Below are 26,324 nucleotides of genomic sequence, written 5' to 3' on the forward strand. Positions count from 1 at the left end.
CAAGACAAAGATGGTATGGACATTTGTCCAGCTATTTTGGAGAAAAGACAGACAGCTTAAAAGCCAAAAAATAAAAATTGGACAAGAGATTCACAAAGTTTCTACCTTTGATTAAAAAAAACTTGATTAAAAACTCTTTGGATCGACACTTGGTTTCTTTTCAGTTTTGCTCTATAGCTACAGACAAAAAAGGACCTTCGAGTTCAGTATTTTGTTCCTCTCCCTTGCAGGCAATTTCTTATGCCAATAACCAGGCCATTTTTTCCTTACTCTTGCTGGTTGTCCTGCGATCACTTAACACAGGTGGCACAGGGCAGGGCTGAGCAGTTCGCTGTTCAAAGGGGGCCTGCCAGGTGTGCTGCATCACCGTTCCTTGGACCGATGACAGACGGAGCCTCACAGACCCCGCCGGTGGCACGAGCTACTGCTGACCTCGGGGGGTTGGACACAAGGAGGTAACGACTCTGAGATGATCTCGTAACACAAGGTATTTAATTGAGATAGAAATGCAGTACATGTTGTATTTGCGTCATGCTGAAGGATGGTGTGGATTAGTTTCTAACTTAAGCGTAGACAAAGGCATGACTCCTATAAAAATATGGATTGAACTACAAACCAAACCAAAACTACCATTGAGGTTGTCAGTAGAATTATACTAAAATCAGTAAATATGCACACACATGCACCTGCATGCAGAAAATAGTATAAGGCTACAAGGTCTGATTTTCAGTGTTGGGGCAGCGAGGAGTGGCCTTCACGTAAAACTGAAGTGTATCAGCTTATTCCAGGACATTGTAAAGGAGCTTGTCCAAATGATAATCGAGACCCACATGCCTTTGTAAAGCAAACACACACAATTTTGTGTCTTTAATTTAAAATGAAAGCTGCAGCGTACCGGGCAGCGATCTCCTAATGGAGCATTTCTGCACACAGGAGATTGGCTCCTAAAGTCCAAGGATATCAAGGAGGAAAGTACACGAATTCCTATAACTTCTTTTATTTTTAATTCAGAAAGAGTCTCTTTGGCCACTTGTTCCAATTAGATGCTCTTGAATTCTTCAATGCAGAGGAAGGGGAAGAGAAAGAAAACTGCCAACGCTTGCAGTACTGGAACTGAGCCCTTGGGGTTCAGCTAAGGACAAGAATTCAGAGGCTTGAACACTTACCTGGAGTTTCAGACAAAATTACCCAGGCATGGAGCGTCTCATCCGCAGGTGCTGTCCTTGCAGTTCACCTCTTGCAAAATGGGACTGTGGCTTTCCTGACAGCAGAGGGGCTGGGGGCCCCCTCTCTATTTAATAGTGAGGAGACTGCCTCAAACCTCCTCCAAAGCTGCAGTCTCAGTAGTGGCAGCAGAAATCCTGACACGGGATCAGACACACCACCTGATTCAACAACATGATTTAACCCCGGAATTCACAGGGTTAATGTTCATATTCAGGACCCACCAGTTCCTTAGATGCGGGAGAAGACTTTTGGTGTTTCTGCTGCCTTTCCTGGTAGCATGCTCCGTTGCCTAATAAAACTCTCCTTGAAATTATAAAGTTTCTCTTAACATATAATCTAAATGCTCTCTGCTGTTTATTCTATCCCTGCTGACTAATGAGAAGACCCAATATCTCATCTTATTAAAACATCTTTTCTTGTACTTGCAGGCAGTTTCAGCAATTTTCCCAGAATGAGCAAAATAATTTTTCTTAGCTCCCCTCTCAGGCATTACCTTGCATTGCTGGTGCTTGTCTGTGCATCTTTTCCCTTTTTCTTGGTTCCCTTTAAAAGTACAGTGCTGTGCAATGAGAGCACATTTTGATGTCTATCACTCAGGATTTTTTTGCCCACTCCATGCTGTCCTTTTCAATATGCATCTTATTTACATTACCATCATGTTGCTGGCCTCCATTACAGGAAAAAAAATAAAAAAGCAGATTGTATTGTAGACATCCATGAAACAGCCTTCCATGCTGGGAAGCCAGCAGCACCACTTGTGCTTTTACATATCCAAAGTTAGCTCTTTCTCTGCTTCTTCCTTCTCACCCCAGGCGGTGCCACCAGGCTGCGGCGGTGGGATGACACACACGGACTGCGATCGGTTCTGCTTCACGGCCTGAACCTTTTCTGCATTCCCAACTGCGAGAAGAGAAAAACACAGGCTGGTATGAGAGATGTTCTCCTTTGTGGGTCAGCAGTAATGAAGCAATAGCAAGAGCTATTGAGATGACCACTGGCTCATTGGGGATGAGCTATTCCACTGCAAAGATCACTTTTCAATTTTAAAGCAGAAGACAAAGATCAGTGCCTGGATGGAAAAAAAAAATAAAAAGGCGATTTCAGCCCCACTTTGTACTTTGAAATGTGTTATGTGTCTGGTTCAATATAACCATTCTTTTGTCAGTGCCCACCAGCCACTTTGCAGAACAACAAGTCACCTCAGTGACTACCTTAAAGCAGCTTCTCGAGAAGCAGCGGCACCACCCAGGTGTCCTGGCGGAGCACCTGCAACTCCAGGAGGCCACAGGAAAAACTACCTGGGTGCACACAGTCATGACAGAGGAGCTGCAGCCCCTTCACCCAGTGCCCAGGTATGGAGGGGGCTGCTGTGCTCACATCTTCCCTGAAGCACAGCCTTAATGAGAGAGAACATTAAAAAAAAAAAAAAAGGAAAGGAAAACCCAGAAATGCTGCTTTCTGTCACTTTGCACTGGCTACACTCATGTTCTTCTTCAGGAACAACACAGTTTAAACATTTATAATAAAATGTGGATTAAAATAGCTACATCCACAGCAGACGTCCAATCTATGAACACACAGAATCCCTTTTACCTGCTCTTATAAGATGCCTTTCTACAGATAAAATGCCAGCTATTCTGCAGCTCTCTTCTTAGTAAGTTTTTTTATTAATTTTTAAAAGAAAACTGCAAAGAAAGAAAACGTCAGATTTGGAAGAACACAAAAATAGTGAAAGGAAACAAAAATACTTTCTCACTTAAATATTTTTCCAGAATACACATAATAAAGAAATTCTCTGGATGCTAATGCTAGATCCAGCCTCTTAATCCAACTCAGCCTGTATTGGAGGCAATATTACTTGCAGGATCAACACTGAACCTTTTCAATCATCACTTTTACAGATGCAATTGTGCTAAAAGGCATTTGCCACGTACTGTAAAAACTCAGTGCTCGGTTTCCTATGTGCTGCATCTCCGGTATGGCTGGAGGCTGAACAACTCTTTGCAGTTCCAAGCTAAAACGAAACCATCCTCTGCATTTTGAAAGATGCATTTTACAGTTTTAACCAGCTAAACTTTGTGCGAGGCTTCACTGGTATTAAACACTTTTTTTAAGTGTGAAAACTAAGCCTTCAATCATCTAAAAACTGAGCTTGTTCAAATGAAAACACCTGAGGTTTTAAGCCACTGTAACAGATACTCAAATCAAACAGTGCTGGTAATGGTGCACTTCAATAACAGTCAAAAAACAACCAAACAAAAAAATCTTAATTTTTGGAAGGCATTTCTGCACAAACTTCATGTTTCAGAATACCATTCACTTCTATAAGGTTTTAGTTTATACAATAGCTTCACCACAGGTAAAATGATCTGCAATTACGGTCAAATATCTTGGTGCTTGGTGGGATACAAAGAAAGGTACCGGCGTCAAATGCATGCCTGGCTGGACATGCATGGACATCTCCGTGCAAATCGAAGCCACCCCTTGCAGCACACAAGTAGCAAGGAGGCCAAACACCTGGACAGGGATTCACATCCCACTGCTATCATTGCCAGCATCGCTGCCCGGAGCCCCTTTGCTGCCAGCAGCGCATCCCAGCACGCGATGCATCCCCTCTGCTCCACACACCAGCAGTGGGGTGAGGTGGGCTGCCCCCAGTATCTGCTCCTCTCCTGGGCTGCACAGCACGCTACGTGCCCACCTGGAGGGCTGGGACGGGGCACCAGGGCTGGAAGGGCTGCCTCACAAATCCCAGCCATGCAGGCAACATGGAACAGACCCCCTGAACATCCTCCCCACCACCTTATTGAATGTCCCCCTGTGGTGGGGAGAGGGACTCGGTGCCCTCCAGGCCCCCCCAGCTTACCGGTGAGGGAGCGGCACAGCCTGGGCTGCACGTCGGGGCTGCCCTGCGCCGGGGAGGAGTCCTCCTTCTGTGATTAAGGAAGAAAAGTACTTTAATGCATTTATGAAGATTGCTAGCAAGTCTGTTAATGACACTCATGCTTCATAAACAAGCCATTTGCAATCCCGAAGGACTCCGTTTCCATTTGTTTTCCTTTTGCCAAGAAAAACAAAAAGAACTATTTCTAAAAATAGACCGAATACATGGCAGGCATCGCTGAGGGGAAATATTTACAGACGCCAATGTGGTTCAGGTTGGTGGGAGCGGCCTGAGCTCTCCAGGAGCACAATGCAGCCGGTGCCAGCAGAAAAAAGCTGACCTGGGGCAAGGGGGCTGCAGGCAAGGACAGGGAAATGTCCCTGCCCATGGCCAACCAGGGACATTTCCCACCCTGGCTGCAGAGCCAGGAGGCAGGTAGCGAGCTTGCCAATCCCCACCCTTCAGAAAAAAAATCAGGTAGCACAATGCTGCCCAAATTCAACACTCCTCTAAACAGGGAGTAAGTCTCTTACGCAGCTGTGATTTGGCACCCAGGTCCAGAAAGCCAGACTGCCAAATAACTCTGGACACCTCCCAACCTGATTTTCTGTTTTGTTTCCTTTCGCTTTCCTCCCTCCCTTAACGAGGGACCCGATGCCCTCCATCCATTGTGTGCAGTTTTATTGACCATTTTAATAACAATGCCTCCCAGGCTCCGCAGCAGCAGCCTGGCTCCCTGGAAAGCCATTCCCAGGGGCATTTAATGCTTCTCAGAGCATGCTCCATGAAAGGGCTCCGACATAATTACCAAAGGCAGTATGTCATTTACGCACACGGCTCACGGGCAGCTCCAAATAAGCTCTTTCTGGGGGAGTGCACTTGCGTTTTGGCAGAAGAAAAGAGAGCGAAGTTGCCTGGCTACAGGTGCAAGGATTTTCTGGGTCCTCCGTGGTAAATAAAAGCTATCCTGGGTCTCAGAAACCACAGTGCCAGGGTACTTTGTGTTGGATCCTTGCCTAAAACAAGGCAAGCCCAAAATACACACAGCGTTTAGAGCCAACATGATGCACAGCCACAGGAAGCAGTAGCCTTCAGGAGGAATTTTGTCCTTAGGCGGAGGAAAGCGAACTTTCTGCTGGAAATAGATAGTCTTGGAGTTAATCCTCTGGGCTGCGATTCAGATCTGAAGTCACCTCTTAGCCTTGCCAACATTTTTGTGCCTGGTGTAAAGCATCTGATCTGCGCCCGTGGCCCAGGAAGGATACGGGCTGTGTGTTTCTGCTTTCTTTTCCCCGCCTAACCTATTATTCCCTGAGCAAACCCTCCTGGGCAGGGGTTCCTAACACAGCCCAGGGCCACCCCGCGGGCCTGTGGAACCACAAGGCAGATGCCTACAGCACAGCAGCCACCCAGGCTACAAACAGAGGGGATTTAAGCTGGCTGCAGCCAGCACCGATGCTGGTAAGCCCCCCAAAACTGGGCATGAGACAGGATGGATGTCTCCTCTCCTCTGGTTCCTCCACGGACTGGCAGAGCCACAGGCCTATGAAAGGATTCACTTCCATACACACCTTATTTTTTGATGACTGGTACAGGAGGAAGACAAACCAGGATCTAATAAACTATGAGATTAATCTAATTGAGTTACAACAGCTTCATAATTTAATAGCAAAAGACCAATCAACTCCACTAAAAGAGGAAAAGCCCAACATGCTGACAGCCACCGAGCAGGAAAAGCAGTGCCTCTATTGAGCCAAAGGCATTTTTTAATTATTCACTCTGCTCGTGACATGTAACTGACTGAACACATCGCAAAAGCTTTTTATTTCGTGTAGGCAGGGAAGGAAAGACGGCTCCCACGTTTCACCAGCACCGGAGGCTTGCAGTGGCCCTTTGCTTGAAGTTCGGTTCCTGATTTCCAGGTCGGTTTGCAAACACAGTTGTAATGCTCCCATCTTGTGGTCAAATGCAGAACAGAAAAACGCGTGGCGTGAGGGTGGGTATTTTTTCTTGCTGACTCAAAGCCTGTAAAGCCAAACCCTTCCCTCTGGGATTACAAAAGATGGAGCATGAGACAGAGCCTCTCAAACACTAAGCACCTAGATTTTGCACTCACAGCTATTTTAAACAGGGAAGTGCCACTTGGTCATCAGCTTGGCATGAAACACTAAATCTGAGTGGCTTAATTTTTTTCCAATATAAAATGTAAAATACTTAGCTGCTTTTAATGAGCTAAAATTTACTTGTTATCATAGCGTTCCTTCGTCCTGCTGGCAAAATCCAGTGTGGCAATCTCTTCTCCTGCAGTGGGAAGCAGCGGCATTCACACACCTCCCCACTTCGTGTTGATATTCTGAGGCTCCAAATATTTTCCTTTAACTTTGGGGGACAGTCTTGCTTCTATCCACTTGCATATTGCCCCAGGGAGCAGCCAGTGAAAGGCCAGTTCCAAGCATCCAGAGAAACAGGACAAAGTCTTCCCAGAGGTGCTGGATGTCCCACCAAATGCACTGTGTTACTGCTGGGAGCAGCAGATGGCAGGAGTGCAGGAGCACAAGGGTTAACAATCAAATGTCCTTAAAGAATGAAACGTGCTCAAAATCAGCGCGAGTTTGATGTTGTTCTTTTGAAGTTTAATTATACCAAATGTTCTACAGGAACATGCCATGTTCTTCCCTATCTATTTTGAATTGTAAGTACCAATCAGCATGTAAATGATCAAATTAAATCTTTTAAGTTGTTTGCAAGAGCCGGAACACCTTTCTGTGAATGAAGGGCTGAGAAGCAGCAGCATTTGGTGCAGTACCGCAGCTCTCGGTGGGCTCCTCAGTGACTGGCATTTGAACAAAGAAATCAGAATGGAATAAAGCCTGCGGCAGCCCCGAGTTCTTGGGCTATCGTGGAAAATTACTATCTAAATAAAGAAAGATAAAGTACCTCTTTTTAAAAGGTCATTCTGCTCTCCTTAGTGATGGAGTCCCAGAGAAGTCAGTGAAATTTAGGGATGGCTCAGCAGCTACTGCTGCTGATCTGGGGAGCTGGGGGCAAGTTACAGGGGGCTCAGGTGTGCTTCCTCCAGAGTAAGAGTTGCAGAGGGATGGAGCAAGCCAGAGACTGAGTCTACTCCTTGTGTGCCATTCCTGGACCATTCTGTCTTTCCACAGGGAAATCCTTGTCCAGTTTCTTCCACCAATTTCCAGAGAAACCAGCAGAGAAACCATGAGCAGCCCTCACCACTCACAGACATTGCATTTACCTCGTGTCTCCATGAACTGGCCGGGAGCTGTGCCAGTGAATTTGGACTGCAAATGGTTCTCCCAGGAATCCAGCATGCCACGCTTTCTTCTATTTTACTTTCTTCAAATCTGCCCAGAACCCAGAGCTGCTTTTAAAAACAAAAACCTCACCTCCAAAATAAATAAAAAAGCTCACAATAATGCTTCTGTCCTTTCAAAAGAGTTGTGGGGGGAATAAAAACACCAAAGAGTTTCAAATGTTTGCAGAACATCTGGACCTCTGACAATGGGTGCTCCGAGCTGGAATTGGTATGTTTCTTTTTCCCTACTCACAGGAATTGAATTTAGGATTGAGATGAACTTTTTGGTATTTTTTCAAGACGGGATTTTTCTTTGAAAGGAAATATTTCCAGCAAGAAAGGGCGCTCTGTCTAGCGCTTGTGATACCTGCTGTCCACGTTCCCAACGGGAGAACATCCCATGCATTACCCCACAGCCACGGGTGTCCTCGCTCCCTCTTACCTCCCTCCTGGAGCTGCCCCCATCACTTCCAACCGTGTCTGCCCGCAGGCTCCTGCGCTGCAGGATCAGGATCTCCTTGGCCTGCTCCGTGGGCTCTGTCTCTCCAGGCAGCCTGTGCCTGCTGTACGCCGGGCCCTGCATCACACCAGAGACCGCCTGTGAGCACGGGATGCCCTGAAACAGCACCCAGCAGAGGCTGGCCATGCAGGAATAAGTGCAAACAGCGGGTGGGTGTTCATCTTTCATAAAATCATAGAATCATTAAGGCTGGAAAGACCTCTAAGATCATCTATTTCAACCTACCACCAATATTGCCCACTAAACCATGTCCTAAGTGCTACATCTACCTTAAACACCCCTCCTCCAGGGGACTCCCAGCCTGTAGGGAGCCAGAAGCTGTTGAGGCAGCTGGATGTGCTAACCTGCTGCCTGAAGATCCCCATGCTCCTCCTTTCGTGCTTTTGGTGCTGGGTACTGATGCCTAAAATACTTCATGAAATTATAGGCTGACTGGGTGAACCTTTCAAGAGCTGTCATGCTGCAAACAGAAATGTGCCACTGACTTGGAAACTGGATCTGGCTTCATACAGCCAACTATTCTCTGCTCACAAAGACACATCATTAGTAATTATGTAAATATTCATAACATCTGCGCGGGCTGTTCGGATAACTGAGATAACTTTTGTTATTGGACATCTAAAATACAGATGGAGGGAAGAGTTATACCGTTCTCCTTATTCGGTACAGGTTCCTTGCCAATATCTCCTGTATATTTTCCAGGACATCCGGATTCAGGGTATCCTCTGACTTTTTGTCTGTTATGACAGTCCTGTCGCTGTTGCTGCAAAGAAACCCAGAGCACCTTATTTCAGAAGATGCACAGTGGTGTAGCCCTAAAGCCCAGCAGCTCTGTCAGAGCCCTCATGAGAAAAAAAAAATAAATAAATAAGATTTCTTCTTTTGAGAAACCTCGATAATTCTCAGTCCCGATTCTTGCCCCAAGAGCCAGCATACGGCAGGAGGAGGATAAATCCTGCCTGCTGGCTTTCCCAAGCAGGGGCATGGCCTTACTGTAAACTTTGTGACTCGTGCAGCTGGCCAGGGAGCACTTACAGCAAGGACGGGTGAGACGGAGCGTGACCCAGCTGCCCGGCTTCTGCCAGCTCGATGGCATGCTTCCGCTCCAGCTTTTCGTAGAGAAGCACGATACTGGATTTTGGCTGGTCATACTCTCGAAGCAGGATCTTCTGCAGGTATTTGCTGTTGAGATACTCGAGCCTGTTTGAGGACAGAGCAAGACATTCTTAGCCTCGTCCCCCCTACTCCCCAGAACTGCTATGCCTCTGAGCAAGCCAGCATGCTCATGGTCCCTGATTGCCCCATATTCTATTATATTTCATTACCTGCTTTCCAGAAACCAATGGCCCAAGAGGCCAGGCCCTATTTATTTCTGTACATGAGCTAAGATATTAAAACATCTTCAAATAATGTAAGAACTCCCCAAAGTGCCAAATTTATTATGAAGGCTAGTAAGTGCTATAAGTACACGCAGCAGCCTCAAGGGATACGGCAGGACTTAGTGTTTTAAACACTTCCAGATTCCCTCTTGAGCTGTTTCTTCTCACTTTCTGCTCAAATGCAGCATGAGGTTTGGAAAAGACCTAGCTGTTATCAAACATGGTCTGGCTGCTGTCAGCTGCACACAAACCTGTGTGCATGGAGCCAGTACACTCAGCAGCAGCACTTCCCATACCCTCTAGTGGCACTTCCAAGCACTGGCACTTCCAAGAAAATACCTGTCAGCTGCCTTGATCTGAACCCGTATCATGAAGTTTGCTGCATCTGTGTGTCTGCACAGCCAGGAATTAAAGCAGGTAGATTGTTATTAGCATATTTTAAAGCTATTCATATTTTTATAAATAATAACAATTTCTCCTATGCAGACAATCTACAAGAACTCAATGAAAACTGCTACAGAAAGCAGCAGAGATGGTCTGTAATTTGTCAGCCTGCAACAAGCAGCTGCCTCTCCAAGTGCTGCAAGCTCCAACCCATGCTGCTAAGTGTGCAGGCACTGGGCCGACAGGAGTCTTTTCAGGGCAAAGAAAAAACGTGTGACCTGCAAGCAAGGGGAGAGGCTTTGCTCTGCTCAGCACTGGTGCCCTGACAGCCTGCTCTCACCTTGCTGCAGATGGAAAATTGCCCCCTTCCATCTGTGTTGTGCCACGAGGATGAACGAGGCTCAGCTGCCCACAGAGCAAACTTACGGAATGGGAACCAGACTCATTTTTTTCTATGCATGTACCCAGTTGTATTTTGGCAAATCCTTACTTGTCTTTCCAGTAATACTGTCCCCAGTGTCCAGATATATCTTCTATGCCAGCCAGCAAATGATCCAGGAACTAAACAGAAGAGAGGATTTTGCTGTACACTGGTTGCATGTATTGCATACGTGATGAACTCAGTCAGCAAACATCAAAAGCCAGCAGACAAAACGGGGGACGGTTTCAGCTAGGTACACAGCTCTGGTAAACAAGAAGAGGGGCTGTCGGCTCAATTCCCCATTCAGCCCTACACGTGTATCCCTTGGTTCTGGAGTACAATGAGTAATTTGGCTGCTTTCTTTCAGGCCTGTGCAAGCAAAGACTAATCGCTGAGGGACATGGATCTGTTCTTTATGATACACACAGGTTGGCTAATGGCTGGCGTGTCCCGCCTATTGGGCCTTGATAAGCAGGAGATGTTCATGCCGCATGTTTTGAGGACAATTTGTCTCAGGAGAACAGTGTCTTCAGGATATAGATGTAGATAACACACAAATGAATGCTCCACTTGAATAACAAACACTGCCTTCTCCCAAGCACTTCCCACTAAATAAAATCATTGACCACATCGTGCCTTACACAAAAACATTATTTTATTTTTAATTATATTAAAAATCCCAAGCAGGCTGATTTTCCACCTTGAAGTTAAATCTCTAACTTCTCAAATTGTCCTCCCTCCTACTGGCATCTGGAAACTGGGAGAGTTCACTACTGCTCAAAGCCCCTTCATTTGGGTACCAATGCTCCCAGAGCTTCCTTCACCTCTAATTCTTAGAAATTGATTTTTTTTGTGGGGTTAGAGGCAGAATAGTTCTCTTGTCTGCTGTGGCAGGTTTACAGCCTTTGCTATCAGCAGCCGTACGGTCAGAGGAGCGATGGACAAATCCTCCACCCACCAGGGCTGCTGCCAGTGCTGGATGCTAGCTCCTGGGCAGGCTGGTGGGAAGGGGCCCTGACTGTCCAGGCTGAGAAATTTGAGGACAAAAGCCGCTTCTGGCTCCCTGCATGCCTGCTTTCCAACTATCGGCATTGTTACCTTGTCTGCTTAGCTTAATTGGTACATAGCCATTTTCTGCTCACATTTCCCAATAAACACATTTTCAGAGATGATTTACTATTCAGTCACTAACAAAAGAAGAAAGTATTCTCTGTTCATTATAGGAAAAGCCTCTTCAGCCTATTGAACTATTCTGTTCACCTCAGACAAAGCCCTGTAATACAATCTAATTGTGATGATGGCAAACATTTTATAAATGTCCTCAGACCTAATATCTTTACTTCTAGCTACCCAAAAAAAAGAAGACAAAAACATTCCTAAAGGAGCCGTGCTTATGGAAGTGTGACTGGGCATAAACAACCAGATTCAGAAGCTCTCTGTGACTAGAAAGGCCAACGCCTGGATGGCAAGAGCGAGGTGAACCAAACTGCACCTTTAGGCTTCAGTGACTTCAGATTTCAGCACCCAAATCTCATTTTTCCTTTCCCCTTTTCTGAACAAGGTTAGAGCACAAGTTTTCGGCAAGTGATCATCTTTTCCTGTCAAGTTTGTGCATCACCTAGTACAATGCCTGACCGAGTCAGTCAGGGCTTGCTATTCCAATGCAAATAACAGCAACCCGTGGCTAGAAAGCTGCATAGGACTTCAAACCTGGAAAGGGTCTGACCTGCAGAGGATTCAGGTAAAATCAACAGGAGTGTGCAGAGCTGTAGAGCCCCAGGAGCTGCATTTCAGAAGGACCACGTGCTGTCAGCAAAGCATGCAGGAAAGCCCTAGCCGTGTGCTGACGGACGCCTCACTTACCCGGATATGGATCTGCTCTCCCACCGTGGGAGCACTCTCTCTTTTCCTCTTGACATGCAACAGGTCAACGAGAGGGCGGATGGTCATCCCCTGCAGCAAAACCACAAAACCAAAAATCAGGCTGTCTTCACACCAAGTGTTCTCACAGTGCTTGCTCTGCTTCTTTTGGAGCAAATTCACAGGCATGGACGTGAACCACAGCTACCCCAGCCACTGCAGCAGGAATAACTTGGTTGTCAGACCAAGGCCTGCTGCTCGAGCTAGCACGTCTCCTCTGCTCTGCTTTATGGGCAGGATACTACCTGTGATGCTTTGACAACACTGGAAACTCTTACCCCAACTGCAAGCCACACAGCTGGATTGCTTGCAGGGAGCTCTAGAGGTAGCTCAGCAACGGGAACTCATGTGCAGGCTTTGGGATGTGTAGGCAGAGAGGGGAAGCGCTCCCCACTCCTCATCTGGCCTCTGGCATCTCAAAGACATAAAGACTCGACCAGTAATTTCAAGGTCAAGCCTGCAGCCTTCCAGATGGAAAGCCAGAAACGGTGATAGCTCTGGGTACCTCACAGCACACAGCCTCCACCAGCGTTTGCCCAGCCCGGAGGGGGTGATGTCTGCTAACTTTCTGAGCATTGCATGTCACAGATCGTTACTCCAATGATCTTTGATTGTCAGCCAGTGGCTAAGTCTACTAATCAAAGTATCCACCTGGTGGGAAGGGTCAAGGGAAGAGTCTTAATGTCCTTTCAGCCTCGCGAGAGAATTTCTAAAATGCTGCTGTGATGCATTTCTTAGTCTGGCTTCCATACGAAATTACTTTTCTAGGACATGTTTACAGCAAAAATGATGGAGTGGTTGATGTTTATGACTTCTGAATGTCACAAATGTTGGCACAGAGGAGAGTTGAACACATTTTTAATTGCAAAAACAATTAATGTGTCATTTTAATAGCTAATAGCAATAAAAAATGCATAATTATTCAGAGTAAATAACATAAAACTCACAAATTCAGAAACAAAAGATATTAAAAAAATTAAGTAGAGCCTATGCAGTTTGGTCTCTTGCCTTCAGTGAATAATTAGCTGCATTTGCATTCATCTTAAAGTAGCATTTCAGAGATTTATGCCCAGGACACACAGATTCAGAAACACCTACACACCTGCATTCCTTTGGCCCTTCCTCGCCTTGGCAGAATTACAGGAATCCCGCATGTCACTACAAGCCACCAGACCGTGACATGCCCATAGGTCCCCTGTGACCTCCTCCACCCACCAGGGGTAATTCGCCTAGAGTGCATCCCACGATGCTGACAGCTCTATCACAGCTCACACAAAGTTTTTCTATCAGCAGTGATCCAGTAGCTAATAGGTAAGCACAGTCAGAAAAAAAAAAAAAAAAAAAAAAAAAAAAAAAAAACAGACTTCCCAGTTATCATATTTGCTAACAATTTCACCAAAGAGGTCAGAGGCCAATAGGCTGAGAGAGTGAGCACTGAGGAACTGACAACTCCTCAGTCAGCCTTCCCAAAATCATTAACCAGGCCTGTGGTGGGAAGAACCTCATGCAACTGAGCTAGAAAGACCAAAATAGCCATGTTTCCTGGGCTATATAAAGCACCGACAGACCCATGTATGGACAAGCCCTACCGCTGGCTGTTAGTCTGCATGGCACAAGGCTTTTCAGACAGTATCGTCAACATTTCCAAGAAAATGAAGTGGCTTCTGAAGCTGCAGGACTCATTTATAAATCCGCCTTTCTGGTGGTTCACCTTAATACCTGCATCTGTATTTTTTGCTTATGTTTTCTGTGCTGGGCTGCAGCAATATACTTCTGTCTCAGTTTTTGAGCAAATTTACTCCCTCATCCCATTATTCTTGTGGTGGCCTCGGCGGCCCAACACTGCGGGTACCTGGAGCCCGCGCCGAGCCTGCCTTAGCAGGGGCTGTGCCCCCGCTGAATGGCTGCGGGTCAAGGGGTCGCCCCGCTGCCACGAACCCGCGGGGGACCCTGTTTAACTCTCACCCTTTAGCACGGAGATGACATCACCAGCCGAGCTTTGAGGTTACACAAAGGCCCTTTCCCGGTCCTGGGAAGGATTTTCCGAGGGCTCTGCAGAATGGAGCTGCTGCCTTAGAACAACCTTTGTCTGAGGCTCAAGAGCGTCTCTGCATGAGCGGACGTGCCTAGTGACCGTATCTTTTCAATTTCTGACCCACATTTGCATCTTAAAACTTGTCACCCTCCACCTAACCGCGCTCCCCCCACCCCCTGGCCCCTGCTCTCCCCTTTCAGCCCGCAGCGGAGCCCTGCGAGCTGGGCCCAGTGCAGCTGCCCTGCGGCACCCCGCTCCCAGCCCATGGGCACGTCACACTTGTGAGGAATTTTTGGCTCATGATGTGGATTAGGAGGACGTGGGGAAGCCCTGAGTCGACCCCAGCACAAACACGGCCCCCTCTGCATTGCTCAGGAGCCCAACACCCACGCTCAGGGGGCCGAGCAGAAGGGGCTCGGTGCGGCGGGGCGATGCTCGGCAGCTGTCGCCCTGACCCGACACCTCCTGCAGGCCCAGCAGCTGCTCCAGGGCAGGAGAAGGGGCTCGGGGTGTGAGGGGGGCGGCAGGAGGGCAGCCCCGCTCAGCACCCTGCTCAGCATCACATGCCTGACCCCGCTCGCTTCGGGACCAGACGACCCCAATTTTTTCCGCTGCATCCTCATTTGGACACGACAGCATTTAAGTGGTGAAGTGAAAGGAGTTATTTCAGGGAAACCCTTGCAGCAGCCTGGGAGTTGGAGGCTTGCTCCTGGGCAGCGGGAGGCCCCGCGGAGCTGTGCCACCGCCAGGTGTCAGGGTGATGCCGAGCGTGGCCCTAAGGAGAGCACAGCACCCGGGACCCAACGGGATCCGCCAAACAAAGCCACCACAGCACTGCTGGCAGAGCCACAGAAATGCATGCACAGGGTAATCCCAGCACAGAGGAGTTTTGATAGGAACTTCTGCACGCTTGTGTTGGGACCCCGTTAGCAAGATGAGGTTCCCTCGTTAGCAAAACTTGTTCCCTCTTCGAGATCCAGCGGACCCAAAGCAGCAACTGCTGTGCAAAAACGTGGGTGCAAGAGGAAGGTTTCTGTGCAAGAATCACTGTTGTGATTCTGCAATATGACTGAAGAAATTGCTACAGCCAAAAGAGAAAGCAGAAAGCAACAAGGCTTAATGCTCATTAATGCTCAGTTAAAAAAAAAAAAAAAAAAAAAAAAAAGCAAATAAATCATATGTGTTATGACTTCATTTACTGTTGATTTTCCTGGCTTTTATAACAAGAAACACACCCAAATTTTTTTCCAGTGGAAGAGATAGCACAATCCCCTTACTGCTGAATCGTCATAAAATAACTACAGATTATCCATTAGCTTGTGCATCAGATCTAATAGCTTAGTACTGGTTATTCAGCTGAAAAACATATATATATCATGCTCATTCTCTACATCTGCAAAGGAATCTCTCATTCCTTTGGACTGAGCATTTTTACCTGTACAAACACGGTGAAGAGGATGACAACAGTAGTTGCTGCAATGAAGAGCTTCTTTCTGTGAAAGTCAGGAAGCAAGAAAACCAAAGAGAAACAAATGGCTCCGCGGAGACCCCCATACGCTATAATGAACTGGTCTTTGCTGGTGACAGTGTTCACATGAAACCTGTTCACGAAGAAGGTCAGTACAAGAACCCCTGAAAAACAGGAAAGAAGACGGCAACACATCAAACGAAAAGAGCAAATAGATACATATCTCATAAATATATCTAATATATTGATTATCTCAAACTCACAATTGTAAGATATATTCTGCAGTGGAACATCACTGAACTGGTAAACACTGATGACTGGGACTTGGCCAGGGCCAAGGGGGTGTATTCCCAAAAATTCCACAAAGCCCCTGGAGAAGGGCTTTTCTTCCAGCCCCAGACATTTTTGATTTGGGGGAATACAACAGATACCAGTGACTGGCGACAGGTTGGGGGACTTTGTAGGACTATAAAATTTAATCAGGTCATCTTGTAGTAAATTTTCTTTTTTCCCCTCAGCCTCGTGCTTATCACAGTCCACCTGGAAAACTGGAGTTTCCTTCAGGAGGACTCTGAACTCTGCAAAGGATTTTTAGTATTATCCCAATGACTGCGGATGCCCAGAGCATACCATTTACTGACAAAAATAAAAAATACATATACAAAAAAAAATTAAGCCTGCATTAATGTTCTTTCTTCACAAATTTTTCTCTCAAAAACTTATGCTGTTCAACTTTAGACTGTGTAAGGTGACACAGCGATTGATGTAATTCAAAGTCGCTTGCAAATACACAAACAGATTCATAAAGGTACAAAAAGTCTGGCCTTAAACCTATAAGCCGTGATCTTAATACAAACTGGTATGACAAACATTTTATTCCCTGAAGATTAATAGCCATTTTGAGAACTGATGACACAGACTGTCATTGCCTGTTGCTAGGAATTAGCAGGACCCACATCACTATTGCTCCTCTAGAGGGTGTTTGTAAAACATCCTTGAAGAAATAAACTTCAAAAGTAGCGTACGTGCAATGTACTAATCAAACATCTTCCCACACATGTTCAACTAAAAATAACCAATGTGATTGCAGAAGTAAACAAAAACCTGTGGATGATCAGAAATAGAGAGCTCAATGAAGTGAGCCTCACAGCACCTGCCCTGCACCCAGAGCACCGTGCTGTGGGTGCCCAAAGAGCTCCTGGGGAGGGATTTGCTTACAAGGGGATTTGCAGCTTCTAGCTCAAGCAAATGCTCTACTCTGCACCAAAAGGCTCAGAACTAAATCCAGAAGTACTACAGCACAACTTACACCCTCAGCCCAGTACTGTCAACCCCAAAGTACCCGATTCCTGCAGGAGGAATCTGTAGGGTCTGGGCCTTCGCCATGAGCACGTCCAGATCTGCTGCAGCCCGGATGGACTGAGCAGGTCCCACCTCGGCCACCACCTCCAAGGCAGGTGCTTCAAGCCCAGCCCCAACCACTTCTGCCCAGCTCTCGCCCACCCCATGCACTGATACCCTGCACACAGAGCATGACGGTGCTGCAGGGACCCACATTCAGGGTCAGATATGCAGGATGATTATGCAACGAGAAAAAAAAAATCAAAATAACTCAGAACTTCTTTTCATCTAAGCCATCTAGTTTAAAAAAAAAAAAAAAAATCATAAAAGATTTGAATGTATGCACTTTTCCAAGTGCATTTACAGTGCACAGTTATTAAAACAAACCTTGGCATGTATTAACAGCCAGTAAAACACATTCTGCTGTGTCTTGCTAATCATGGTTTATCCTATTTAAGCAATTTCTTGAAGTGTCTATCAAATTTGAGTTCAAGTAAATTGCCATTCTGCTTGACTCAGTGGTTTGTAAACATAAATCCCATTGAATGCTTTGTAGATATCGAATTCTTTGCCAAAATTCTTTTGCTTTGTTGTATCTGCAGATATTGTTAATATATAAAAACATTCATAAATGAGAAGGATAGAAAAGGAAGAAGATGGCAACATATTGGTGTCATGGAGTTCATCTCTATCATCTTTTTCTTTCAAAAAAACATTTGTACAATATTAAACAGTATTATATTTGATTACGTTACATTATAATATGAGATCCCAGAGTACTCTGGCACCAGGACTCATGTTTTCACTGTAACTGATCTCAAGAAGATATCTTTAGCCACAATTATCAGTGAAGTGGTATTTCCTTCTGTGGATATGTCCACACTCTTCCTTCTATTATCTGTTGGCTATCTATCTACTATTAAAAACCTGATGAGACACGGTCCTGGGCATCCTGCTCTCGCTGACCCTGATTGAGCAGGGGGAGGGACCAAAGAGGGACAATGGTAATTGCTGAGTCTGTAGCACACCTTGGAAAGCTCAGTTTAAGTGCTTTGGAGCCCAGCTCCAAAACTGTTTCATGGTATAATTTTCCTGCTAACAGTTTTTCCCACAGAGGAACAAGCAGGCACTGAGGTGTTGGGTCTTGGCATTTTCTTCCCATGTCACAACATGCAGGTTTGTTCTTATAAGTAATCACCACCAGCACCACCCAAAAAAAAATAAATCTGGATGGATGTTACGACAACTCACTATAGCTATTTATATTCCTAAACATGGCATCTAAAATTGTATTTACACAAGTATCCTCACGTTTTCTCCTATTACCTCCATTTTAGGTCCCAGCTCTTATCTACGCAGAAATAAGCTATGTGAAGCAGAACAGCATCTCCAGGGACAGCTGTCTGATGGCTCCAACAGTTTTCCATTTAAGGACACTGCTGTACACAGAAGTTGTTATGAATTAAATCCCTTAAATCCCTGCAATTCAGAATATGCAGTCAGAGGCCCCAGGGTTTTACACAGCTCTTTGATCCCAGGCTCTGCACTTACACCCTTTCTCCTATTGTGAAGACACCAAGGGACTAAGCCACACTGAAATGGAATAGGAGATGGTGGTAATCAAAGAAGGGTCTAGGACTGATGTATCAATAAACTAGATATGAGAATTTCTATTTAGCACCAGCGCTGCCTGTGGTGGTTGCACAGGGTAGGAAATTGCTGTAAGGGGCATGGCTTGGTTTTGAACCAGACAGCAGTTCTGGAGGAGGAGAAATATCAGCTGGGGCAGCTCTTTCCAGTCCTTGGGTTCACATCTGTAATAACCACACACACAGGGAAACAGCAGAGGATGATGTTGGGAGCAGAAGCACTCTCCCATTTCACAGAATTGTATGTTTCACTCAAACAACCACCAAAAAAAGTATGATTTCACCATACCTAGTGCTCTCCAAATGAGACAGAAAATGACAGTGAAGCAAATATATGGCCAGTTCCACTCGTGATTTTCTCCAATGGTGGAAACTCCAAGAAAGATGAAGATGAGGGTGTCACTAACGCTGCTCCACATCTTCATGAAGTACTTGACTGTGGTGTGGGACTTCAGAGAGATGTTGGCCTCCACGTAACGTTTCATGCCCATGGCACAAGCAATGATGCTGAGAAAATTAAACAAATTTTTCTTCATCAGTGCAGAAAACTGACACGTTGACATTTAAGAAAAAAATAAAAGTGGCTTCATCCAGTGTCAGATGTTTGCATCAGTAGTGATACACTTCCTACATCAGCCCACTGATGTCAGCAGGACCACCAGGACAGCAGGATACCACATGGGTTGACCAGACTGCCTGAATCTGGTTTTTACAGATAAACAACTCAATCTGCATTTATCATAGCCACACTGCAATACTTCCAGTTCAGTACACCCAACACTTCCCACCACCACACAGCTTTAGCGCTCTGACTGCGCCAGTCTCTCACCACCTGGGCCAAAGAGTTTCATTTGTAGGAGCTATTTCTCCTGGATGGGAAAAAGACATTTGAGAGGAAGAGAGTTTTTTCTCGGTATGAGAAATGCGTAAATAGGACTCCTTTGAGTTTGTTTGCTGTCTGGTCACTACAGCAGGCTCTTGTAGGATTCAGAATCACAGAGCAGCTCAAATGCTGCACTCCTGCACCCAGGGGAAAAAAACTAGCCTAAAGCTGGAGAAACTCAAGCACAAGACATACCTCATGCTGTCTAATTCCAAGCCCATCCAGAGTTGCAATGCACATTCTATGGGCACAGCGAGGAAGCCATCCCCATCCATCCAAACAAAACCCAACAAAATGCTCAAGCAGTAAAAATAAAAATCTTAATGAACACTCATCAGGCTGCACAATGAGCCAAGAAACGGCTTCCAAGAGCACTGCTGTGTTTCTGAGCAAATTAGAGAGTGTCGCTATAGTCGGAACATTCAACTTCCTCGTGTATCGCATAGCCAAGGTCACTTCAGAAGTGCGCTCCACCAATTAAAACTTCTGCCTTGCAATTTTTCATGGTTAATTGGTTCTTCAAGTTACAGGGTACATGTGGTTAGCCTAATTCATCAGCTTTTCAAATCAATACGTATTCAGGCCAGCAGTCTTGGAAGGTCAGAACAATTGAGTGCTCAGAGAGTCAAAGCTCCATTTTTTATATTTTAGCCCCGACAGAAACATTTTGTTTCAAATGTTGGACCGACAATGGCAAGATGGATTTACTTCTCTGAGATCTGATTTCTGCTGGTGTTTGGAAGGCCATCCACAGAGTTTTACTGACTGAAACCTCCTTTCACAGGGGATTTCATGGTAACTGCTGTCCTGCTTCAGCTCAAGTATCAAAATGAACTAATCAAAGTCTCCACGTCTTTGCTGATGAGGAGAGTTTTCATCTGGTTGTGGTTTTGTAACCTGCATGAAATCACAGGCCCTGATTCCCTTCTCCACAGCTCTTTATTTCAGGAAGACAGAGCCGGCCACCGTGTTGCTGCTCCCAATTTGCTCGGCTGCTAACAAGAGCAGAATAAGGGCCACTTTCTTCTGGCTCATTGGTGAATCACTAATGCAGCACCACTGCCATAACCGCATATATTATTGGAGCAAGGCAAAGGGAATGAACAACAGCTACATTCATTTCTGCTCTACTTAAACCACTAAGAAAATCAGTGATAAGATTATGGAAAAACACTTATCTGATATTTGGTTGGAAAAACAAACAAGACATTACAATTTAAAAAAAAAAGACTTTTTCAAATGAAGATGGACTTCCACCCACTGTGAGTTACTGATTCCTTGGCTTGGCATTCAAACAAATGAAAACAGCAAACACATAAACATTTCTGTTTACTCATCTTAAAATAATTATTTGTTTTTCCTCATTGCCATTAAAAAAAAAATACATTTTTCAAAGGAGAAAGAAACATTTGTTTTTGTCCACAAACAAAACTGGTGTTGATGGAAAGGACTTGCAGTAAAGACACAGGATACAAAAGGTCAGCTTCAGAAAAGCCACGATGTTTTTACTGGGGAAAAGATCCCATTTTACTCAGCAGCCTGACACAACGTTCAAATCCTTTTTCAACTAGTGTTTAAGTTCCTTCATCTATTAAGAAAATGTACCAATACTTAAAAATATTCTGAAATCGGTCTTTTTGATTTCAGACTGACCCATTTTGCCCCAAGCATAAGTTAAATAAAAGAATTCTTCAGTTCCAGTAACTGCCTCAATAAATAGCGAATAAAATAGTTCCAACTAGGAACTAAGAAGTCCAACAAGTATTTATGGCCACTGACTTCCAGAGCCGTGTTTTGAAAGTGTTTTATGGAGGAAAAAAAATAAAAATAAAAAAAAAATATGGGTCCAGATTAACTTCACAAAGAAAGAAGAAATTTAACCTATTCTCTCACAGCTTCAAAGGTGGACACTGCCAGTAGGATGAGGAGAAAATATATATATATATTTCAAACCAAAAAACATTAGCAGAACTGCTTAGCAGATTGGGTTACATTCACTTTTCTTTTTTTTTCTTTTTTTTTTTTTTTTTTTTAGACTATGTAGAATTTATTATTTTTGGCAATCAAATTATTGTCAAAGAAACATTTGGTTTCTTTGAAAGGTCTGTTTCTTATAATACAGTATTCCCTGGTCAGAAATGAATGTATTGTTTAAAAATCAAGATATATAAAAGAGGCATTTATAATTTGCCAATTATAAGAGCAGTAGTGCAGGAATCGGCTGCCTTTGCAATTGCTTTGCTTTAGAAACAATACATTATTCAAAAGAATAGAAAATGGGTTCCATAATGGGTACAGAAGATTGTGATTGATAGGAGGAGACACCATTAGGATTGAATGTTTTCTGCTCCACGATGATTATGCAGCATTATATTTATTTCACTGTTCTGTCTTTTGCTCCTATAAATAGGCTTTCTCTTACCTATTCCCAGAGCTAGACTTGTTGTCAGTAATGCCAGAATATTGCTCACATCAGCTATTCAAGGAAACAAAATCTGCAAGGTATAGGAATAGTTTAAATCCAAAGGAGCATCATTGGTTTTAAAATAGATCTCCCAGATACTCCTGTCTCTATTTTGTAGCCTTTTTTTTTTTTTTTAATCTTATCATCAGATTTACAGTTGTTTACAACGTAGCTATCAATGGAGTCTAAGTGCACTTTATACTCTTTAGGGAAATATTAAATGGTTGGTTGTGATCCTCAGCAGCAGCTAACTTAGTTTAGGCAGTAGAACCAAATGCAACAAATATCAGCCCACAGGTATCAGGACTGAATCACTTGTGCTGTGTTTTTCATCTGTCTCTGCTTTCCAAGGTGAGATTTCTTCAACCATTAGGACTAGTAGATCCATTTTTTCTCAGCACCAGCTCTGCATGTGAAATTCACAACGAGACAGTAAGCACAGTGTTCAATTATCAGTGTATGGAACTGACTGTGCTATAATAAATTGCAAGCAGTTTTGGTTTAGCACCTTTGAAACCCTGATCTCTGCCAAATTTGGCTGAAATTGGTCAGAGGATTTCAAACGTTACTAGAGACAGAGAGGTGATGGACAGGCCCACCCGAATTTTCTGTTCGCTGTCACAGACATTTCCAGCTAAGCAAACTTACTTTAAAAATTTCTGATGCTTTTCAGCAAGTATAACCAAAAAGCTTCCCTGGAGATATGAGGTGCTAGGACATACTTACGCCACGATTCCAGAGAGGTGAAACATTTCCGCAGTGAGATAGGACAGATAACTGTACAGGAAGACAAAGAGCGGCTCAATTACACGGATGTCCTTGGTAAATCGCGTGGTAAAGGCGGCCGTCATCCCGAAGGTAAGACCTACTAAAACTCCTCCAATCCCCACCACAAAGAATTTTCCAACTCCAGCAAAAACATCCACAGTCTTGATGGCTGGCATTTCACAGAACGAGCGAAATAACTTGTAGAGCACCTGGGTGAGAAAGGAAAGAGAAAAACAGCCATTAGCAAAGCGTTCAGCAGCCCGACAGGATGGTGCCGTAGCACTCGCATTCATTTCTGCCTACAGACACGAGCCAGGTGCTCAGCTCTGCTGCACTGAAGGGTTGTCCACCCAACAACCTGAGGCCAGAGAATAGGACCAGACGTCCTCTGCTAAAAGAGGTTGTTGAAGCCTTTTCCCCTCGTGGAGGAAGGCTTACCACGGTCACCGCATCATTCAGGAGTGACTCGCCGAAGACCAAAATGTGCAGCTTTTCGTTGACGTGTATCTCCTCAAACACAGCCAGCACTGCCACCGGGTCCACCGCAGCGATCAGGCTGCCGAACAGGAGGTTATGGAGCAAGGAGACGTCCTGCAGGTGGAAGGCCCTCACTTGGCAGATGCCATAGAGCGAGAAGCCAATCCCAAACACGTTCCATATCGTCCCCACCACCGCGTACAGGAGGATGGTGCCGATGTTCTCAAAAAAGGGACGGCTGGGCATGAAGTACCCTGCGTCGAGGACGATGGGTGGCAGCAGGTAGAGGAAGAAGATGTCACTGTCCATAACGGGTGGCGACTTGTCATTTAAGCCGTAGATAATGCCTCCCATGATGAGTCCTACAAATATCAGTAAACAGCTCTCCGGGACGACGGAAGGCAGCTTGCTGTAGAGATGAAAGCCTGCAAGGGGATGAAGAGAAAAATTCCATATTATCTCAGCAGCCAAACTGGCCAAAGAACACCAGCTCCTCAGTGGGGTGAGGAAGCTTCCTAACTTCCCTCCTTCTGCAGACTGAACTTTGGAATCGTAACAAAAGATGTGCATAATTACAGTAAAATTGCCCAGTCAGAAACTGGCTCAAAAATCTGAAAGATTGCTGGAAATACCGAACTTTCTGAATTTATTATTGCTTCAGACTGCAGTTCAACATAGCATAACATTAGAGATGTATTTTTGGTAACACACAAACATTAAAAAAAAATCTGCATAAAAAAAAGTCTGAGATAATTTATGATGTAATCTAGCTAGCATGCCAACTAAGCACGAAGAACAGAAATAGTAACTGCTAATTTTAAACACAATACAGATCCCATACATCCAAAAAGATCAAAAAAAAGGAATCTCATAAATTATAAATAGTACCAGTTTTCACGTCGCTTAATAATTAGCACAAATCTAATGGTAACATTGGTTTATTATTATTATTTATTTTTTCCAATCAGGCCAGCCTTGTGCAAAACCCAGTGTTAGAGAGAAATCGTGACAAACACCAGAAATACTCAAGGTGGGTTTATATTAAAAGAAAGAAATCAAACAAACCAAACTAGAATAGAAATAAATAAATAAATAAATAAAATCTGTGATTATTGCTATTTCTTCACATGTACTGACAGAATTGAAACCTCGTCACATAATATGCAGAATAGCAAAAGGAAGAGACCGTTTCCATCTGAAAGGAATTCTGATCAAAACAAGTCTCAGAGAGATTTTCTTTCTGATGAAAAAATAAAAGGAAAAGGTGGTAAAATTACCTATATACTGGTAATTTCACAGAAGCAATCACAGTTTCTGTGGGAGGAGGGGAATAAAGGGTATATAAATTCCCCTTTCCTATGGCAAGTTCTGCAGATGAATGCAGGTCTGCTTGCCTTATGCGTTTCATTTGACTTTATCTGGCTCATGGAAATATTACAGCAGCTAGAAGTGTTCCCTGAAGGGCACAGTGGCTGCTTCCAAGTCAGATTATCACCACACACATAGATACATTTGTACAACTTAGGTCTCAGCAAAAGTCTGACGTACAAGGTGTGTCTCCTTAGGACTTGGCGTGTTACCTCCGGCTCCAAGATCACCTGCTTCTCTCCCATCCCAGACAGCTTTGAGCTCTGGAGATGAAGCACAGCTGGTCCCTTTTCCTCCTGGTCCTAATCACAAAGGGGATTTGGGGAAGGACTGACACATCCCTGCCCCACTGCTGTCCCCAGGCCACCCTGCAGAGCAGGTGAGGCACCGCTCCTCACCCTCCCGAGACGCCTTACCTATTTTGGCCAAGGATGCAAGCATGATCCAGAGCGTGATTTCAAAGGGGACTTGGACATGTTGGTAATCCAGAGAGAAGAAGGCGTGCTCCGAGGATTCATTGCCCTGGGCTTCCTCGGCAGCCCAGCTCCCATTCTCTGCTGCTAGAGAGCCCTGCTGGGCTCTGACCCGGGCGGCCTGCAGGAAGGAGGAGAGCAAGGGCCCGGCCAGGACAGCTGCTGCGACTCTACACCCTGGCCTCTGCCTCTCCATTTGCCCTTGAAGCCGCCCGCTGCGTGGGTTTGGCCACAGACTGCTGCTCCCGGCCGCTCTTGATGCTGCATGCGTCCTGCCGGAGCCAGCCAGCGCGGGTGGCTGTGGAAAAGAGTGACGGCTCAGCCTCTCACCACCCCTCTGCCCTGCTGGGAGCCCCCCTGAGGATCGCACCCCCCGGTACCACGTGCCCACACGGGTAAAGGCTCCCCCTCCGGATGCCTCGCGTACCAGATGCATTCCTGCGTGTGTTTGAGGGGCATCGCGTCGTAGTGCTAACCCCTGACGTGGTTTGGCTCCCCGTGTCTCAGATAACCAGCCTGGAGGGGGAAAAAAATAAAGTAAAACCAAAACTACCAACAGAACAGCCAAGCCTTGGCAGAAAAGGTCCCACGTAAAACGACCCCATCCAGAAAGGGACCCACTGGACAGTGGATTTCACTGGGGACTTCTCATCCCTAGCCTGCTGCCCACCGTGCCCAAATGCTCCTGATAATCAGTTCCCATTTGGTAAATCAAGCAACGCAACTGGCTTTCCTGTGCTGAACACAGAGCTGCAAGCTGGGCTGGAGAAGGCCCCCTGAACAGAGGAATAAATTTTAACAGTTGCTTAAAGCTTCATCTTATGGTAAAAGAAAACAGGAAAAATTATCTTATTTCACTGGTTGGAAATGGCACTGAAAACTGAGTGAGGTTGCTTGCAAAAGCTGGACAGATGGACAGACAGAGCCAACAGCAGAATCTGCCGGGCTCCTCTCAGCTGGAGCGGCTGGGGACCGTGCCACGGGGCATACGAAGGCCTGGTCTGAGCGCTTCTTTGCAACCCCAACCTCCAACTTGTACAGAAACCCGAATGCCTGTTGTGGGAAAGATGTATTTTGAACAGAATTAGACGTACAAATACCACAGAGGAAAAAAAAAAAAAAAAGAGAGAGAGAGAGAAAAAAAAACATATTGGGTCAAATTCCTCTATTGTGGAGTTTCATTTAAGTTAATGATGTTTCAACAGGGATGAATTCAGACCAAAGAACAGATGTAATTAAAACACAGAGGCCCCAGGCTGTTGCTAGACTAATCGATGGCCTCTTTGTTTCTCTGCAGCTGCCTGAATGACACCAAAATCGAGCTGCCAATACCATGCTGGTGACCCA

The 26,324-nt window shown here is 45.2% G+C and overlaps 1 protein-coding gene across 1 annotated transcript; it reads right to left on the minus strand.

The window, feature by feature from the left end:
* Positions 1-470: 470 nt before the first annotated feature.
* On the minus strand, positions 471-25,428 carry LOC101801757 (sodium/hydrogen exchanger 2). The gene is made up of 13 exons (XM_038184632.2): positions 25,405-25,428; positions 24,921-25,275; positions 23,098-23,561; positions 22,618-22,868; positions 18,834-19,051; positions 15,522-15,718; positions 11,995-12,084; positions 10,201-10,271; positions 8,983-9,147; positions 8,596-8,710; positions 7,870-8,004; positions 4,094-4,160; positions 471-2,127 (listed from the first exon to the last, which is right to left on the minus strand). The coding sequence occupies exons 1-13, from the start codon at positions 25,411-25,413 to the stop codon at positions 1,991-1,993; spliced, it is 2,274 nt and encodes a 757-aa protein (XP_038040560.2). The 5' UTR covers positions 25,414-25,428; the 3' UTR covers positions 471-1,990.
* Positions 25,429-26,324: the final 896 nt, after the last annotated feature.

The sequence above is a fragment of the Anas platyrhynchos genome, chromosome 10, assembly GCF_047663525.1.
Source record: "Anas platyrhynchos isolate ZD024472 breed Pekin duck chromosome 10, IASCAAS_PekinDuck_T2T, whole genome shotgun sequence".
Classification (NCBI taxonomy): domain Eukaryota; kingdom Metazoa; phylum Chordata; class Aves; order Anseriformes; family Anatidae; genus Anas; species Anas platyrhynchos.